The sequence below is a fragment of the Etheostoma cragini genome, chromosome 22 (genome assembly GCF_013103735.1).
Source record: "Etheostoma cragini isolate CJK2018 chromosome 22, CSU_Ecrag_1.0, whole genome shotgun sequence".
NCBI lineage: Eukaryota > Metazoa > Chordata > Actinopteri > Perciformes > Percidae > Etheostoma > Etheostoma cragini.
Genome location: NC_048428.1, coordinates 13147135 through 13165431, shown reverse-complemented (window position 1 = coordinate 13165431; position 18297 = coordinate 13147135). Strand labels below are relative to the sequence as shown.

The following is an 18297-nucleotide window of genomic DNA, read 5'->3' as shown; positions in this document are numbered from 1 at the left end:
TATATATATACTGTATATATATCCATGCTGTTTTGAGTGGGATACAGGTTTCAGAATGTCCTCTGCCTTCAGTCTCAGAGTGAGCTATTCAAATTCTGCACAGCATTCTATGTAACTAGCCAAGACAAGGTGGCTAACCGTAGTATGCTAGCGCTAACATGCTAGCTTGTTCTCAATGGCGAAACACTGCTACAACCCACACTAGTTCACCATACCAGCAGGTATTCTACAATTGTGCCGTCGTTCAGAAGAAGTATCCCAGCTAATCCTGCCTTACTGACCTAAGTTGGAGAAAGAGTTATCTAGCTGGTGTGATCTTACCCAGCTACTACGCATGTGCAACTGCTAACAAAGACAGTATAGAAGTGAGATGTCTTCCTCTGTAGCAAAAAAAAGACCCAAACACACAGGGTGAAAAGAGAATTTGCAGTAACATGCAGTACAACAGAAATATGGTGTGTTTTGAAAACGAAACCATGTAAACCTGTTCTGGTACAACCTCAAAATACAATTATGAACCTGAAAAAAAGCATAATATAGGAGCTTTAAAGTTAACTTATACAATTGATTGGTTGGTTTAATTTGCTGCTTGTCTTTGCACACGCTTATGACAAATTGAAATCATATGAAACATTAGGGATGTAGTCCAAAAATAGAAAAAGGGCATTTAAAAAGCACTGTCGTTAACTATTTCCAATATACACTTTTCTTCTTTTTTTTTTTCTTCTTTTTTTTCTTCTTTTTTTTTTTTTTAAATGGTGTTTACACCCAGAGGCAATAAATAATTTATGGGCACTGAAAAAGAAGCAAAAAAGATCGGTTACCTGTAGTTACTGTAATCCCCCCCAAAAAATGCTGTTTTATTGCCAACGGTAGCACACATTTCTCCGGCTGTTCTGCGGGCCCTAACAGTTTTACCAGCAGGCTATGCCAGGCTCCCTGCTTCACTTGCCTGGGCCAGCGAAGATGATGCCACAGCATACCTACGAGCTGAATTTATATCCTTCATGCAAGAAACCAGAACTTTGTACAGCCGCTTAACATTAATAGCCTTCTGCAAGTCAAATAGCTACTGGAAAGTTTTAGCTTTACTATGAAGCAGCTGCAGGAGGAAATGACTTGGTTACTAAGAATAGTGACCAACTACTACTTCTTTGTTTGATAAAACATTTGCATTTATAAAAAAAGTAGGCGGTTTCTTAAACTTTTTAATGTGTCAAGCCTATATTTTGCAAAGTGAGCTGGTTAAACAAAGAGGTTCTGAAAACAAACACACTCAGAGGTGAATCTCAACCCTTGGTGGTACAGTGCCCACATCATGGGTTTTGATCATGGTTGCTCACAAGTGTGGCACAGCAAAGGTACCCAGCTTAATGGAAATCTGCCAGTTGTTCAAAGGCTGAATTAAGAAAAAAACATAGATAAATCATCTGAGAAATCATCAACAGGTTGCTGCTTGTATCTGGGTTTACACCTAATCACCAACTTTCCAGTTACAAGACCTGACAAAAGAGGAGAACTGCATTAACTATGCATTTCAAGAGAGAAACAAGTGGATTTTTTCTAATGACATTAATACAGAGTTCTTTGCGTCTAGCTGCCAGTGGAGACATTGCAGCTTTAGAGAGACTTATGCTTTGGCTTCACAGCCGTGCTGGCATCCAGTTTTCATTTGACCCACAGCCCCTGGCATCAGACAAGGCAGGGCCAGGATTAAAATTTCTACCAAAATGTTGGCCTGTGGCATTTTTTTTTCCTACTTCAGGCTCATGCAATACTGGGGTGTGGAGGGATAAATTTGACTCACTGAGATATTAAGAAATCATTCAGAAGAAGTCCTCATCAAATCATTAAGAAGTCATCATCCTTCAACGTGACGAATCCTGGACAGTGCTAACTTTTTGAAACACCCAGAAAAACAACAAGCCTTTTTGTAAAAACCTTTTCTAAATCAGCCCAAGCATTGTTATTACAAATACGACATGTAGTCAAACAAGTCACAGTTGTAAAGCACTAGCATAAGTCTGAGTGCTTCCTCAAACCCTGAGTTACTCTGCCACCTGGATTTGGTTCATTTACTTGTATGGGTGAGCCTTTAACTGTTTAACAATGTCCCAGATTGGTTGCAGGCCACATTTTTTGTTTTTACTCCTATTTAACTAATTCTATTCTTGCTTTTGGAGAATGTGCCTTTAACTGAACACCTGGAGCTGCAGCCAGATGCGTTTGCTCTGAGCTTTCTGAGAACAAGCCAAATTCCGTTTTGTTTGGAGTTTACTACTAGCATAACAGTCTGCTCATTGTGCTCCCTGCCATTCCACATGAGCTCGTTTACATACAGCCCAGTTTCCTATCTCGGCTTAGTCTTGTTGCCTGGGGTCACAGCATTCAGGTTTCTGAGGTCAGGAGGTCATGTGATGTGAAAATGTCTGTGTGATTAACACCAGGTCCGTTAAGGTGATGTTTTCTCAAAGCAGACAGACTTGTGAAATAGTATTATTATAACCAATGCTAAAACAGGCCCTGTCTGTGTATCAAGACCTCAAATTCAAACAGTTCAAGGGGCTTTAAAAACAACAAAAAGAACCTTGCTCTCGCCATCAGAGCATTGTGATGGAGCTGATATTGTAGTCTGAAGCTCCTTCAAATGGTATTCAACAATCCATTGCACAGTTCAGCATGCTCACTCTTCCTTGTTTCAAACACAGACATGAAACCTATCTTTACAATGTCATTAAGTCAGTTGGGACTAAGCAAATGAGGAAGCTAGCAGTATTCCTATAAACTGATGTATCAGGAACAAAGCAGTGCACGCACACACCACACGGGCACATGTAAATACCCAAGATAAAAGCAGCTGGACTCAGCACGGTCTCATAAACTGAAAGCTTCCTTCTGAGTTATGACCTCCCGTAGCACTCCAGTGTGTGGGACGACACATTTCAGTAACTGAGTGCTATGCCATGAATGTGGACAGGTTTGGACTGAGAGAGAGAGAGAGAGTGTGTGTGTGTGTGTGTGTGTGTGTGTGTGTGTGTGTGTGTGTGTGTGTGTGTGTGTGTGTGTGTGTGTGTGTGTGTGTGTGTGTGTGTGTGTGTGTGTACCAGCCATTGCATGCATTAAAGCCCTAGATGGAGTCTACCTGTGTTTTATGAGAACACTGTCCACTCTGACACACTCCAGCTGAAGTGAGTTTTTGAGAGAGGGCTGATGATTTGAGGGGAGGCCTGGGGTGAACTGGCCTGATGCCTTAGCCGGGGAATGACGGAGCACTGTTATCGCCAAAGAACAGAGCACCATGTCGAGCTTTAATATATCTGCAACCAGTGTTTTTCCTTTTACTGTCCTTTAAAAAGTGTTGAAATTATTTAAGTAAATTAAATTATTAGATTATTTACACAGAAAGCTTTAAGGGGCCTTGTATAAATGTGCTTTTAGTTGTGCTCTATGCACAAGTTGAGTTAAGGGGTGAGGGAAGAGGGAGACTTGCTACATACTCTTACAGGCTGTCTACACTGCACAGGAATTTCATTCATCTCAAACATCATCCCCGGGCTCTAATTGCTTCTCTGGGTCAGCTTAATGCTCCCCCTTGCAAGTCTTAACCTTCTGAGGAGTGCAAACAAAAAAACAGTTGACAAGCAGTGTGCCTGTGGACAACAATTTGGTGTTTAGAGCTAGCAACAGTGCTAAAGTCTCCCCTCCTTTATGGGCTCATCTCATATGTATATAGGGCTACAGTAAATATGATTAATATTCAGCAAGAGCAGTCGGCCCCTGACTTTGTGTCCGTTAGTGTGATGATGTATGAAGCCACAATCTCACGGCCGATTGCACTCGACATTGCAGCACAAAAAACAGAATGGTCATGTGATAAGAGGGGCCCTTCACAGAGAAAGACAGTCAGGCAGATAAACAGGGAGAGTGTGCACGTGTAAATGAAGACAGGTTGTAAGGTTTTCCTCCTGTTTATTTACTAAATAATACAAATCCTCTCTTATTAAACAGTACTGTGTACTCCAGCACATTCACACAGATTGCACAGTAAAACCACACTTTGGCTGGGAAAGAGTTAAAGTTTTTGCAAAAGGTTGTGAAACACCAGGCTTACTGTCTGAACAGCTCCTTCAGCATTCTTACCACATCCTGAAACTACGTCAATCCGATGGCAATGCGCAGAAAGAAAACGCTTATCGGTTCAGTTAAAACCAACAAAGTAACTCCCTTAGAGAAGCACTGTGGTGTATTCGCTTATCATGCTCTGCACAGAGACATCCAGTGTGGATGAAACAAGTTGTGCTATCAACCACCCTTACGCACAGCCTTATCTGCATCTCATGTCCCTAAACATTTAAAATGAGAAGAGTCTATCAGTGGTCAGTGGCCCACATACTCTTGATAATATCTCTGACTGAGATATGATGGACTCAGCTGATTGCAGATCAGTGTTTCAAGTCTAAGCTGCTTTCCAAGCCATGTGACTGCTCTGGCCTCATCAATAAAGTGCATCCGTTTATTGACTCTTGTATCTCTGCTGGATTTCATTTCTTAAAAAGTCAATTAAACAGCCTGGTCAAAACAATGCAACTGTGTGTGAATGGGTTACTAGTACCAAATCATGACAGCCATCCACATTGGACATGGCGTGGATGTGTAACATCTCTGAAATGTAGTTTAGATGGGAGCCTCTGATGTGTCTTACTCATTGTCCTATACTTCTGGTTTTCATTTTGAACCAATCTATCTCAGGCCCGTGTTTACCCTTAACTCCAGAGTAGCCAAAGGGGACCAGCATGAATCACTTTACACAAGCAAATTCTAATCTTCCACCTCATTTTGAGTAATTAATCAACAAGCTGCCAACATGAATTGTAATAAAAACAATACATGCATTGTACTAGATAAATGAGCCCATTTATTTAATGCTGTTGCTGTATTCAACGCCTCTTCCGCAGCCTATTTACACCCAATAATAAGCATTCCATAACCACAGACTGACATTTTCTTCTGAGAATCTGTCGTGTCTTCAACCCTATTCTTTCGTCCTCTGTTTACAAGAGGAAATGTCTTAATCTGCGAGGGAAAGGGGGGTGGGGGCGGGGTGTGTGGAGGAGAAAGAGAAAGAAAGAAAGGGAGCTTGTGAGTGAGTGGAACAAGACAACCAGAGAAAGAAAAGAGACTGAGACTCCAGCCATCTGTAAGCCTGGCAGCAAGCCAAACCACTGCCCACAGAGCCCAGGCACATGCCTAACTGCCTCTTTCTGCAATGGTAGTCCAAAACTTCTTCCACAAACAACAGGCCTGTGGAACCACACATAAAAACACAGCAGCCACCAAGGACAAATGCAGCCTTATGGTCCTAAATAGGGCTCGAAACACAATATTTGTAGAAGTGCAATTGCTCTGTGACAAAGGCAGAGTGACAGTGCCGTATGTATGTATGCATGTTCACCAATTCTGCTACTGTTTAGAAAGAAAAAAGACATATGTCAGCAGGTCTTTATGGGCCTGTTCTGACCTGGTATTAAAATCCAAACAGAGTGATCCAATGGCAAGTGGACAGGTCTAGGTGCACGTCTTCGCCTGTCAGTCGAACGTGTCTCCAACTGCATCCTCAGTGACCACTTATGATTGGATCTTACTTCCCCGCTCTATATCCAAACAAACAGGTACATTATTTCCGTTTGTTTATGGGCTGGTTGTGTTTATAATATTAGTCGTTACTTTAACAAATCAATTGAAAAATGAAAAGGGCTGCCCACAGTCTGACTGTGTGCGGACCATAGACTGTAGCCAATATAAAAGGGTGCAGACAAAAAGAGATCTACCGACAGGTGGCAGGACCTGTGCAGGAGAGAAAGATTATTATTTTTTTTTAGTCTCAGTGTTCAGCTCTCAGTACATTTTTAGTTTATAACTGAAGCTCTGTGGTTTGAAGTTTAAGTTATATTACAACTACTTTATTTTACGTTTAATGACGCGATTAAACGTCTTGTTAGGTTACCGATGAATCTAAAAGGGCCGTATTCTACTGCTTCATAATAAAAACATTAAAATACCAAAATAATGGAAGACTTTTATTGTGAAGAATTTATCGGAAAGGAAACCATTCACAGCCGGGGCTTTGACTACGCCTATTACATTCAACTCCAGACAGCGCTGTAGCGCTGCTAATGCGAGACTAATAAATAACAGAAGGAGATGACACAAGAGCAGGACGTTTTGTAGCTGCCTAATGTCCTACACCGGGGAATATGGGGATGTTTTATGAAACATAAAAAATAAAGTTATTTTTAAGGCAACTGCGCTGCAGAGCTCAAGACAGCTGCGGACAGACAAGATATGATTATAATACCATCCCATAATAACAATAATAATAACAACATGAGAAATACTTTAAATGAGTAGGCTAGCCTATGTATTTCAGCTCAAGGTTGAGTAGGCGGCCTTTAATATGGACACAGGACATATTGCCAATCTCACTGCTATTAGAACGTGGACAAACCTGCAGCTCAAACCACCTCCAAATGAGTTTTCTGCGATCCAATCTTAATGTGTCCTCAATGCATCCAGAGAATGTTTTTTCCCACCTGCGCTTAGGGCTGGCCACTTGTGATGTGATCGCTCAGGACTAATGTTAAATCAATACTAAAGATTCTTTTGTACCTTAAAATAATGTTTCCAAAATCATTGCAGTGGTTCATCAACTCGTAACAAGGTGAACGGCCCTTTGCTTTGCAGCCCCTCTATCAGCTAATAGAATCAGAATCAGCTTTATTTGCCAGGTATGAGGACATATACAAGGAATTTTACTTTGGAATTCCGTTGCTTCCAATACCGCACTATGCAAGTCTGCCAGATCAGGTAGTGGATCTATAATTCCAATAAAAACAGAGTCTGTGTTAAATTCAGTCTTGTTATTGCATAAGTGTTTTTCTAAATCGTGTGCGATTTAACAATGTTTCCACAAAAATGACATGCAGCCTGATCATTATTGTTTCACTGAAAACTCACTCAACACTACAAAGTGCACTGCTTGTTGCAATTGACCCCTTTTTTTCACAATAAAAAAAGAGCATGATAACAACAACAACAACAACAACAACAACAATTGAAAATGAACTATGGCCCACTTGCTGAACACACTAGCTTTTCGTTTGTTTGTATGCAGAGGATGAGCAATCTAGGATAATGCTGAGACGGGTTTTCTCCAAAGGTTTTGGATCCTTTCAGCTGAAGTCTGAGAAGCAAGGTTCAAGAACTACCAGGACGCATGATAGCTTCAGGCCTTCAGATCAGTTTTACAAGTCTTCCTAACTAAGACAGAGCATGAAGTTGGAGTGGTAGGACAATAACTGGACTGAATGGATAGACAGAGAAGTATTGTCCTGCCAGGTTATCCAACATTTCATGACATCTGTCAAAAACACTAACAACTCAGCGGAAGAAAAGAAACAAAAAAGACCACTGAGAACGAGCAAAATTGAGGGCATTTCAAAGCCATGGCTATACATTAGTCTTTGAGGGAGATGCCTGTGGTGGTGTGATAGGTTCAAAGCGGACACACATGGGTGCTTATGTGGAGCAGTGTCTTGCACAAAGAACTAATGGACAGCCTATTGAAGAGGACGCTCACACAGTCAAAGATGGTGACTTGATGCTTAGTTAATATGCTGGAAGATGCCATGCAACACTGTGGAATTGTCTATTCATGAACAACTAGTGGGATGTGACCCAAAGGGATTACAATACACCCAGCTGCTTTCGGGTAAAACTACTGAAGCAATAGTTAGAATGTTTTACCATCTTAACAACTTTAACACTGTAGGGAAGAAGAGTTCACCAACTCATGACTTGAGCAACTTTTCTGCATGTGTGTTAGTTAAGCAAGTGTCCTGGGCAAAGGCCTAATGGATGGGTACATCATCTGGGACATGTTTATCACAACAGTGACTCAATGCTTGGCTGATGCATTGGAGATGCATGATACTGCTGTGCCAGTTTTTCTATGTACGTGAGAGTCAAGCAAAATATGAACCTGCAAAATGAAGACTGTTGTTTTGGCCTACTTTTTTTCTTTTTTTTTCTTTCACTGCAGAACAGAAATTTACAGGCAGGCTTACCAAGGGCACATTTTAAAGAGTGCAAGACTCTGAGAAATCAGGAAGTTCAAGTGTGTGACTCAATGATTTCTTTTCTCAATGTGACATAAATAACTGTGTGGCACGTTCCTTCTGACAAATATAGCAAGTTCCAAGTCCCAAGGGGTAAACTGGTAGTGTAAACCAAGAGGGCCTTTATCTGTGGACAACATGCACAAATGCAAAGTGGTTTTAGGTTGGTGTGTATTTAGGTCTAAGAGATAAGAAAATGTATGCGTCTGTGCAAGTGAGTGCTCACTGTGTGTTAGGGCCTAGCTATTCAACAACCACCTGCAAGATTCTTGTGGATTATTCTTATATTTGTTTTAAGACAATTGCTAGTTTTAAGGCCTGTGTGATTCCCAGAGCCAAACTCGCTGCAGCGAAATGATTAACAGTACAGATTAAGGAATTCTAATTTATTTACCTGTGACAGCTGTCTGGGATCAGGAGCCCCGAACAGAGAAGAGCTGGAGCTGAAACTAATGGCTCCCCTCCGGCTGAGGACATGCTTGGGAACCGGCCTGTCTAGAGGCAAAACCGGCAGCTGATAACATACTTCCATTGAATAGTCAGGGCTGGATCCGGATCAAAAGTATAAAAAAAAAAAATAATGAAAAAGATAACAAATGCAATTCGAAAACAGATGACTGGTGAATTAGAAAATCTCCCAAAGCCGAAAAATTATTTCAATATTGTAGATCTGCAATCGAGCTGCAAAGTATTTCTGTTCATTATGAAAGACTGAAACTTGTCCAGATCGCCTTCATTGATGCTGCGTCTTATCTACCTCCACCGTTTTACCTCCTTTGGTGTCATTCTGTAGGGGGGGGGGATCATGCTGCTGTTGCATTTGCTCCTTTCCTTCTTATTTTTGTAAAATCCGGGCCCACGAACGACGAGACCTTCTTGCCATTTTCTGGGTCTTTATGAAAACGCTTCCTCATTTTCAAAGCAGAAAAAACGTCCGTTAATTTGCGTTTCGTGGCATTCACGGATCTGCATATCACATCTCCCGAAATGAAAACAAAAGGCACAGCCACTTTCAAAAAATGTCATCAACATAACATATTGTATGCAACACCGGCGGATGAGGTGAGGCAGCTCCAGGATGTGAGTCCCTTGTTGTCAGCCGTGGCCGAGAGGGTTTTCTCTCTTTCGGATTTACACCGGCGACGAAATATAATCAACATGTAGGGCTTTTTCCGTCTTTTTTTAGAAGCTGCATGATGAAGGAGCAGTTGTCTAATTTACCCCTGCCCGTAAAGCACAAAGTGTCTGGCTCAAAGAGGGAAACCCCGACGTTCATCTCATTCACTCCGATTCCGGTGGATTTAAACGAAACAGAACGGCATGTAAAACAAAACCATCAACCAAAAGACGACAAATTAACAACCTAAAGTGTGTTTATTTCCCTATAACTACCTTCCTATCGTCCTAAACATTAGCCTACTGTATGGTTTTAAAGCACACACCACCTGCCAGAGATGGTGCTGTTGGAGCGAGCAAAAAACGCCCTTGTCAAAGATAAACCAATGGCGTCAATGCTGCTATTATAACCCCAACGCTGATTGGACTAAAGCGCTTAAAACGTATACACCAAATTAAATGATTGGTTACACGGCCAGGGCGATCCCAAGACCTATATAAGCAGTCGTTTACAGACGGCGTGGACTTTCTCAAGGGTATTCCTCCACAACGGGGCTTGCCCTGTAGCAGTTCACATCATTGCCTGTGATTACCTTCCTCTCTCATGACTCATAGTACTTGGGAGCTGAGACTTACCGGGAGTTTAAAAAACATCCTAGGAAATACAGCAACATTGTTGCAGCTGTCAGAATGACGAAATTTGCTCCATATGACTGATTGTGGTGACTCAAGACACATGCTGATTGCATTGTAAAATAGACTTTGAGTTACTCATTTTATTGTCTGCATTCAATATTTAGGTTTATCTGCCTGCAACAAATGTTTGTGAGATACTGGATCATTGATTTTTTGCATGATTAGGTATAGCTGCACCTCAGGAATCAAGACAATTAATCAAGAAAAACACACAACAATAACAGACCAGAGCATTAACATTTTCATTGGAGGTTTCTGTGCCATGTCCATGTGCTGGGGGACAATAGATGTGCCATGGCAACAGTCAGGCGCGGCGCCAAAGGAGGCATAATCCCCTCCCCATTTCCATGGGTTTGAATGCAGTTCCCCACATACCCCCCAGTTAGAGGTCCTGCATCTTTTCCAGGCAACTAAGGCAACACAGCAAAACACAACAACAAATGTGTTGTAGACAGTAGCAGAGGTGGAAAGAGGCCTAGAATAGCCAACTCAAGTAGGGGGATTTGACTTCAATTATCAGTAACAGTAACAGGTTACTCACCCGGCAAATGTAGTGTTCCGACTAAAACCATTTTATGATGTATGTCCTACCACACAAAGCCTGCCAAAGTAGTGCAGCTCATTGCAAAATGTTTAGAGGGAAAAGATGATCAGATAAACTTATATTCCATATCTTCCAAAATGATCCATAACTGTAGCTTTCTGAGAAACCTTTGTCTTTGCAAACATGAGTAGAGCACTTAATAAAGAATGAATAAATAAATAAAACAACGTGAAATTTGAATTACTGAAGTACAAGTAGGTGATAAAGCTTCTCAATGACTACTTCTAATAAATTACTTTCCACCCTGGATGGTTCAACACCTTGCAACTGAACCAACACAAACACAAAAAAAAACCCACTAAAACCATTTAATTGTGTGTTAACTGCTACTTTTCCTTAAGTGTTAGTGTAAATGGCCAACATGTCACATCTTGATTTCTCGAGGTGTTAGCTGCAAACATAGCAGAGAAACTCAACCACACATAGGCGGTTCTCTTTTTCCATTCACAGTTTACAAACCTGTTATTGCCAGACAATTCTAAAACTGCTTGATCTGGCATGTGAATACGTCAATGGCTCATCATGTGTGTGTGCGCACAGGACAGCACATCATTTTCTGTTCATTATCTCTTCAAGGCCATTTTTGTTGCCACATTCACACGTACATGCAAACTGACAAACGCCACACAAAGACACACACCTTTGTAGAATATAGTAGGTGTGTTTAATTACACTGGTATCCGCCGCTAGCGTTAGCTTGCAGGTGAGCTGCTTACCTCATTCCCCTTGAGGTTACAGCTTTAGTATCTGCCTGTAAGGTCCCCCAGTGCTCCACTCCCCCTGGGTCTATTTTTTCCAAGAGGGCTCTGGAGACAGATTCCAAACCGCTGTGGTGCCTCTAATAGATTTACCTGTTACCCTCTGACAATACTCTGGGTATTACAGGAGTCATTATCTATTGCTGAATTGCCCACGCAGCTTTTTACACCTCGTGCTCTTTGACGTAAAGATTCTTGTGCATCTGTAAACAAACACACCAGCTAACTTTAACCCACAGACGTGTAAATCTGCAAACAGACATTCCATAACATTCCAAATGTTCTATTTGATGTAACTGCACATCATCTTTTAAAGGCTGTCTAGTGTTTCTCCTAACTAATTAATTACATTTTCACCCCAATTCATTCACTATACATTTGCACCTGTTATCTCACCTGTCAAAATGATTGCTATTACCAACGGGTTGAATTAGAAGAAATAAACAAAACTTTTTTTAAAGTAGTATACTATTGTATTAAATGCCATTACAAATAGCTAGAACTGGAATGTGTGTATTTAGAGCCATCTTGTGGTGAAAAAGAGTGCTTACATAGATAGTGTGCTTGAAAGATCAAAAATAGAATAGAAATAAATATTGAGGTTAATTACAGTATATCTTAAGTATACTTAAAAGAGAAGACTTTTGGTTTGTCATCAGAAAGTATTAATTGGGCAATGAAATTGATATTAGGTATATCTTCTCCATTATAGTGGTAACTATATAATGCCCGCCAAATAAATAAACAAAATGTCGCAAACCACCTTGGGCTCACTGCTACAGTTTGCATTACCAGACTTGGATATGTGCAATGGAAAAAAAGGTATGTAGCACTAGCATAAAATAAAAAGTCCAGAAGTGCTACACCTAATAACTCAAGAGTCCCAGATAGCATCAACGTGTGACAGCTTAATGTGTTATTCATGTGTTAATGAAGTGACAAATTTCCATCCACCAAAAAAAAAAACTGAAAGGAGAATGAATCATGAGATGTTAAATGCAACAGGATAAACACAAGTACAATGTTCCTACCACTAGATGGCACTCTTTTACTGTGTTGAAGGCCAGTAAGCTTTTTTATCACAGCTCCTTGGTAAAAACTACAGTCTGATGCTCCTTTGATCAGCATTGGAATTTAGGTTGTCTGATTAGGATGTCTGATTGATTGGCAATGTTTATTTAAAAATGACTGGACAGCTGGAAAATAAAACAAAATAGTGGTAGCAGCCAGAACAGAAACTTAACTCTAAAAGATTGATGTACTGTAATATTGAAGCTCAAAGTTGGCACTAATAGGGTGCCCAGCCGGTTACATTTCTCTTTTCCTGATCGCACACTGGCGCTATTTAATTAAAGCCCAAATATATACACAAAAAGTATTCATCACATTGTTCTCGCTGGTGTGTTTTTGTTATGTCTCCCTCCTTCCCGTATTTCCTCTCTTTGTTTTGGAGTGAAACATTTGATCGCAAGGAAGGATTGTGGAAAAGGTGCCCTGGGCCTTTATTTGGTGTGTAGAGTGTCCTTTTCTGTGTGTTGTCATCTGAACCACTGTTTTGCACTTTTGTTTGCCTGTCAAATAAAAAAAGGGCTTAGGCCTAGGGCTTGTTTTGATGTCTTTGGTGAAAATATATTATTTTATTTTGTTGACAAATTATAAATGCCTACAACTTTTTGTTGAGACACACAGATCCAGTTTTACATTGTGAGTCATTGGCCAATCCCAGGGGATGCATATTTTGTCACAGATTATTTCCCGTATACCTAATTTATAAAATGAACCACAAAAGTGGTTGGAATTGCTTGCTTGAGTCACACTGTCTCTGTATCAAAGAAAACTTGATGATGACTTTGTGCTACACCTTTCCAGAGACTCTCTACCTTCTTCTCTTAGGGTCTTAGCCGCAAGCGGAAAAAAAACAATTTGGTGATTACGTTGCATAACGATGACAACAATGTTTTAAAAATAACCACAAACATCCATGAGATTAAGTGGTTAAGGATGCATGTTTACTGTGTAACCTGCTTAACACACACACAGGCTCTAGGTGTGGAAACACCCAGCTGCTTCACTACACTTTGAATTAAAGTGTTAAAGATGAGACAATGAGCACTGCGCTCGTGGGGCAGAGAGAGAGGCTGAGAGAGGCACTTGAATGCTGAGCGAATAGTTTTCCATGACCATGAGCTACAGTGGTGCCTGTTAAAACAGACTGACGTCTCTTTTACGTCATCGTATGGGAGAGGATGTTACATAAAACTCCATGTGGAAATCAGGCTGTTGGATTTCATCTTTCTTATTAGGGTGACTACATGTCAAATATGATGTGAGGCATTTAGAAAACAAAAGGTTCACATTTCATTCATCGTGAAAATCCACTTCCTGTAACCCTTCTTATACTTACACAGGGTTATTCATACTGTACCTCTGCATTATAGTGACACCATACAAATTATCATGTAATGCCTGGTTAGATTTCAGTACATGTAGTCACTTACCTGGCTTCTATTTAGCAGGTAATGATACAGAAGGATGTCAGAACTAAGAAAAAAGTAATTGTGCCTTAAGGGGAAGATCTCTAATCTGTTCTGGATCTGCACACAAGAGGCCATTGGGGAAGTCTTGCAGGTGGACAAGGAAGAAGCTCATAGTCTAAAAATTTTAAGGGGAAAACTGATCAGAAAGCACCTTTCTCCTAGCCGGGAAATCCAGACCCAAATCCACAAGATTAAGAATCGGGCAGCGAGTAATGAAAGTCGTAGGGTTTTGCAGATGGACGATGATATCGTCCATCGTGATAGTTGACTGGCATCACAATGGAGAGCCACCATCGAGATAACACGCCCCCCACCCTGTCAGACACACTTAATCCTAGTGGACGGGAAATTGAAAACATCGTCAGTCTTTAACTAGCAAAGACACTTGCGTCGGGCTTTGCGCTATGCTGCCCCTTAAGTGGAAGCTACTTCACCCCCTTACGTGCAACCTATTTGTAGTGATAAAGTCTCTCTCTCCCTGTCAGTATAGTAGCTCGCTCTACCTGGCCAAGTAAAGTATCAGCATGCGGTAAGGTCATGCTCTGATCGGCTTGGACATAGCAATCTCGATCGAGAGAGAAAAGGCGTCAACGTTAAACGCTATCACACTTTCCTTTATCCCCTTGTAGGACTAACTTTGTGGATGCTACCGTGTGCGTGCATCAACAATTAAGTCTGACGACGATCTTATGTAGGATTTATGAATGTACGTTAGCAACAGTAGGCTAATTTACAAGCTATTTTATGTGTGAGCTAATATTGCGCATCTGATCATGTGCGCTGCAAAAGTTATGTTTCAGTTTCGAGAATGTAGTTTAATCTCAGTAATGATGGTATACTAGGTTAGAACTGTCGCTCTGTTAAAGGCAAACGTTCCAATGTACTGTTGTTACACAGATCACGGACATCTGATTGTTTCTAGACCTTAAGGCTCCGTAGTTAAGTGAAAGTAGGTCCAGTTGTAATTTACTGCCCCTACTAGTGGCAGCAAGTAATACCCTTTATTTACAGAGGGCATTTAAATGTATTTCTGATTGTTTCTATGTTAACTGTTAGCCCATAATAGTAGAAAAAATAAATTAATAATTATTAATTATAACTAATTCTACTTTTAATTATTTACTGATTATTTTCACTATCCAAAAGAAAATATCAAGATTCAACTCTGCCCTTGACCTCCCAAAAATAACATGGGAAATACCAATTATGATAATAACAGTGATGTCTCCTGATATTTAAATTAGACACTTTTACCATAACGATATGTTATTACCTTTAAGTATGCGTGTTTATCCAAAGGAAGTCCACATTGAATTACTGATCATTTCAAAAAATACTAGTAGACGTTTTCCACAGGACTAACTTTGCAGCAAGGTGACAGTATTTATAGTTGTTTAGGATATGTTAGTACTGATCACCGATTACATCCTAAGTGATGCTTTGAGATGAAGAATTTCCCTTCAGTGTCTCTTTAGGACAAATGTGAAAAAGCAGAACACAGACCACATTATCTGAGAATGCTTACAAAGAAGCAATGACTTCCTACCATCTGTATGAATACAATATGACTTCAACCTAACTGAAATATTCATACAAGAGAACAGATGGCACCCTTTGCTCTGCTCCCTATTCTGGTTCCATATACACTTTTATAATGCGTATGAGCTTGTAGACCTTTATGTGGGGTTGTGTGTGAGTCCGTGTGTGTATTTTGTGGCCTTTGACAGTTACCTGCAACGCCTTTTACTATATAACTGAAACACTATGTACCAACCACTGAGCAAAACAGATGAATAGGAGGGTCACACTGAGCTCTTTAAAGTGGCAGCTTCTGGCTGGCATTCACATTGGCTTTTCACTGTCAAGCAATCTTCATACTGCTCTTAATTTGTCAATCTTCAATCTTGATTGCCCTTTTACCAACAGACACTGCAATATTATGAGTCAGACAGTAATGGCTAAAAAATTCTGAATTAATTTCAATCACAAAGACATAACCCAGAACATCTTCTTAATTGAGTCATCTAAATGGTGAGCATTTGAGCAGTCTTTGGTTGTTAATAAATATGTAAACACACAAGTTTTGCCTTTTTGAAGACTACTAATTAAAACTGAATGACTTGGTGAGCCCACAGCATCACAAAGTAATGAGAAAACATTTTCTGTAGACCACAAGAAAAAGATAAAAACAAAAAGGCTGGCAAAAGCCAAAATACATGCTACATGTTCAGAGATTTACAAATCACAAGTCATAGAAACTTTACTGTTAAGTGTTGGATATGTATGTAATTTTTGATTCCCAATGTGGTCTATTGTCCCTGGGTGGAAACTAAATAAAACAAAGAGATCCATTTTCAGTGATAACATTTCTAAAATGTTTAAATATGATTCACTGACTCTGACGTGACTGTGTGAAAAGCATTTTGTGCATAGGCACGTGGCCTTTTTATAAAGGGAATAGAGTTGCAAGGAAGCCAGATGTCATTTTGTATGAGTCAGAGAAAAAGTGTGATCAAAAACCACATTAGGTATGCTCAGATGGGTCATAAGCCACCAGAACTTTGAGGATCCTGTGTACTGACAGAGACTTCCATACTGTCTTAAATCATAACATAATCACAGAAAAAAAACAGAATAATGACATTTGTTGAAAATACCAATGGATTCTAAGAAGCTTAAAAATGGAAAACCGCCTGAGTAATGTAACTACACGGGGGCAGTACCTCTGCTAGTTTACAGGGTCGTTCATGAATTGATTATAAGTAGTTTGATCCCGGGCTGCTCCTGTCTATACATATGGACATGTCATTGAACAAGACACTGAAACCCAAAGTGCTCCAGATATCTCAGTCGCTTTGAATCAAATTTTCAACCCAAACAATGTTATTTGACTCAATGCTAACCATTTGCAATAAAACACCTTAAACTGTGTAGTGTCTTACCTACTCATTACTGTCATATGGCACCAGGAGGAGAAATTGACAACCAGTACAGCTCCCTGGGTATGTAGTTCAATGTAGTAGTACACCCGTATGGGCACAAACAAACAATATATTTTTTAGGTGAGATTCCACCTGAGAAAAAAAACAACACATACAGTTTGGTCAATAAAAATAACTTCAATAACAGCATCAATCATTTATATGCTGTACCTTTGACACGTTTTTGAAACACATCATAAAACTTAAAAACTATTGGGTTTTGAACTCAAAAATGTTTTCACTTAACCTGTGATGACCCGACAAATATCCTCACTTTAAAGGATTTTCTTCATCTGAAAAGATATTGATAAGACATTCAGGCCCCACAATTGTATGTAAATAAATTGAAACACTCATACACATGCATGAAATTAACTCCAGCACTCCATCACTGCCGGGCCCCTGACCTTCACTGCCGCCCATGTGGCAGCACACCTGACCCCAGCGGTTGGGCTTCCTCTGTGCTGGGCTTTTTGAACCATTCTTAGTCTAGCCCCTGAGACCACTATCATTAAAGACCCTACCAGGAGCACCAGGCTCCTGACAACCCAGTCTGCAGGTTCATAGGGACATACAACATCTCCACCACAATAAGGTGATGGTTCCTGGAGAGGGGGCGGTATTGCATTCGCTCTTGTCTGACAGTGGAAAAACTCAGACTGCCAGGTTAGCAGAGAACAGTTATGGCAATTAGTAAATAGGATATTTCCATCTACTTTCTGAATATAATCTGTATTATCAGAAGAACACAAAATAGCGATATGTTAGACACTACATTTCATCTTCTCCCAAGCAAGATAGTTATTTGCCTTAAGTTTGTAAATGCAGAAATTTGGAGAACAAAAGAACATCAATGAGCTACACGCTAGCTAGAAACACACACAGAAATTGCTTTTGAATGTGCTACATGTCTTTTCTCTCTTTTGTTTCTTATTTTATTGTTAATTTTTGTAAAGGTTGTCTTTCATTTCCCTTTCTTGGCTAATTCATTAGTTTATTTTCAGGCTGTGAACTCTTTATACTGCGAGTTCAGGAATATGGCTGTATTAATGGCCAAAAAGAAAGTATTTAAAAAAAGCAAAAAACAACTGCTGTTTACCCTCTCAAGTGTAGGGATCGTAGATGTTTTTCAAAAAACACACCATTTAGTTTACTTCTGAAATTGTAAATAACATCACTAACTTGTATAAGCAGTTAAGGTCTGTTTGTGTAACACAAAAGAGTATACAGTTTGATGACACTATAGATGGATAACACTGCCATTAGAAAGACACGTTGGCACAATTACGGAATAGTGCCAAATAGCGAAAAAAAATTCACTCCTTCGAGCCGGATTCGAACCAGCGACCTAAGGATTACTATGTTTCCACTACAGTCCTCCGCTCTACCAACTGAGCTATCGAAGGGAGCATGCTCGTTCATCGTGACATA

General features: G+C 40.1%; 1 protein-coding gene and 1 non-coding gene across 4 annotated transcripts in view; both read right to left on the bottom strand.

Moving 5' to 3' along the window:
* The window catches only part of pde7a (phosphodiesterase 7A), a 19701-nt gene extending 10064 nt beyond the window's left edge, over positions 1–9637 (bottom strand). For all 3 annotated transcript variants that reach the window (XM_034862868.1, XM_034862869.1, XM_034862870.1), the window contains exon 1: positions 8569–9637. In XM_034862868.1, the coding sequence (XP_034718759.1) occupies positions 8569–8706 (138 nt within the window). In that variant the 5' untranslated portion in view covers positions 8707–9637. The remainder of the gene's footprint in view (positions 1–8568) is intronic.
* An 8549-nt stretch (positions 9638–18186) lies between these two features.
* On the bottom strand, positions 18187–18272 carry trnay-gua. Its single transcript is given in 2 exon segments — positions 18187–18222; positions 18236–18272. It is a non-coding gene; the product is annotated as a tRNA-Tyr (tRNA).
* Between the last annotated feature and the right edge of the window lie 25 nt (positions 18273–18297).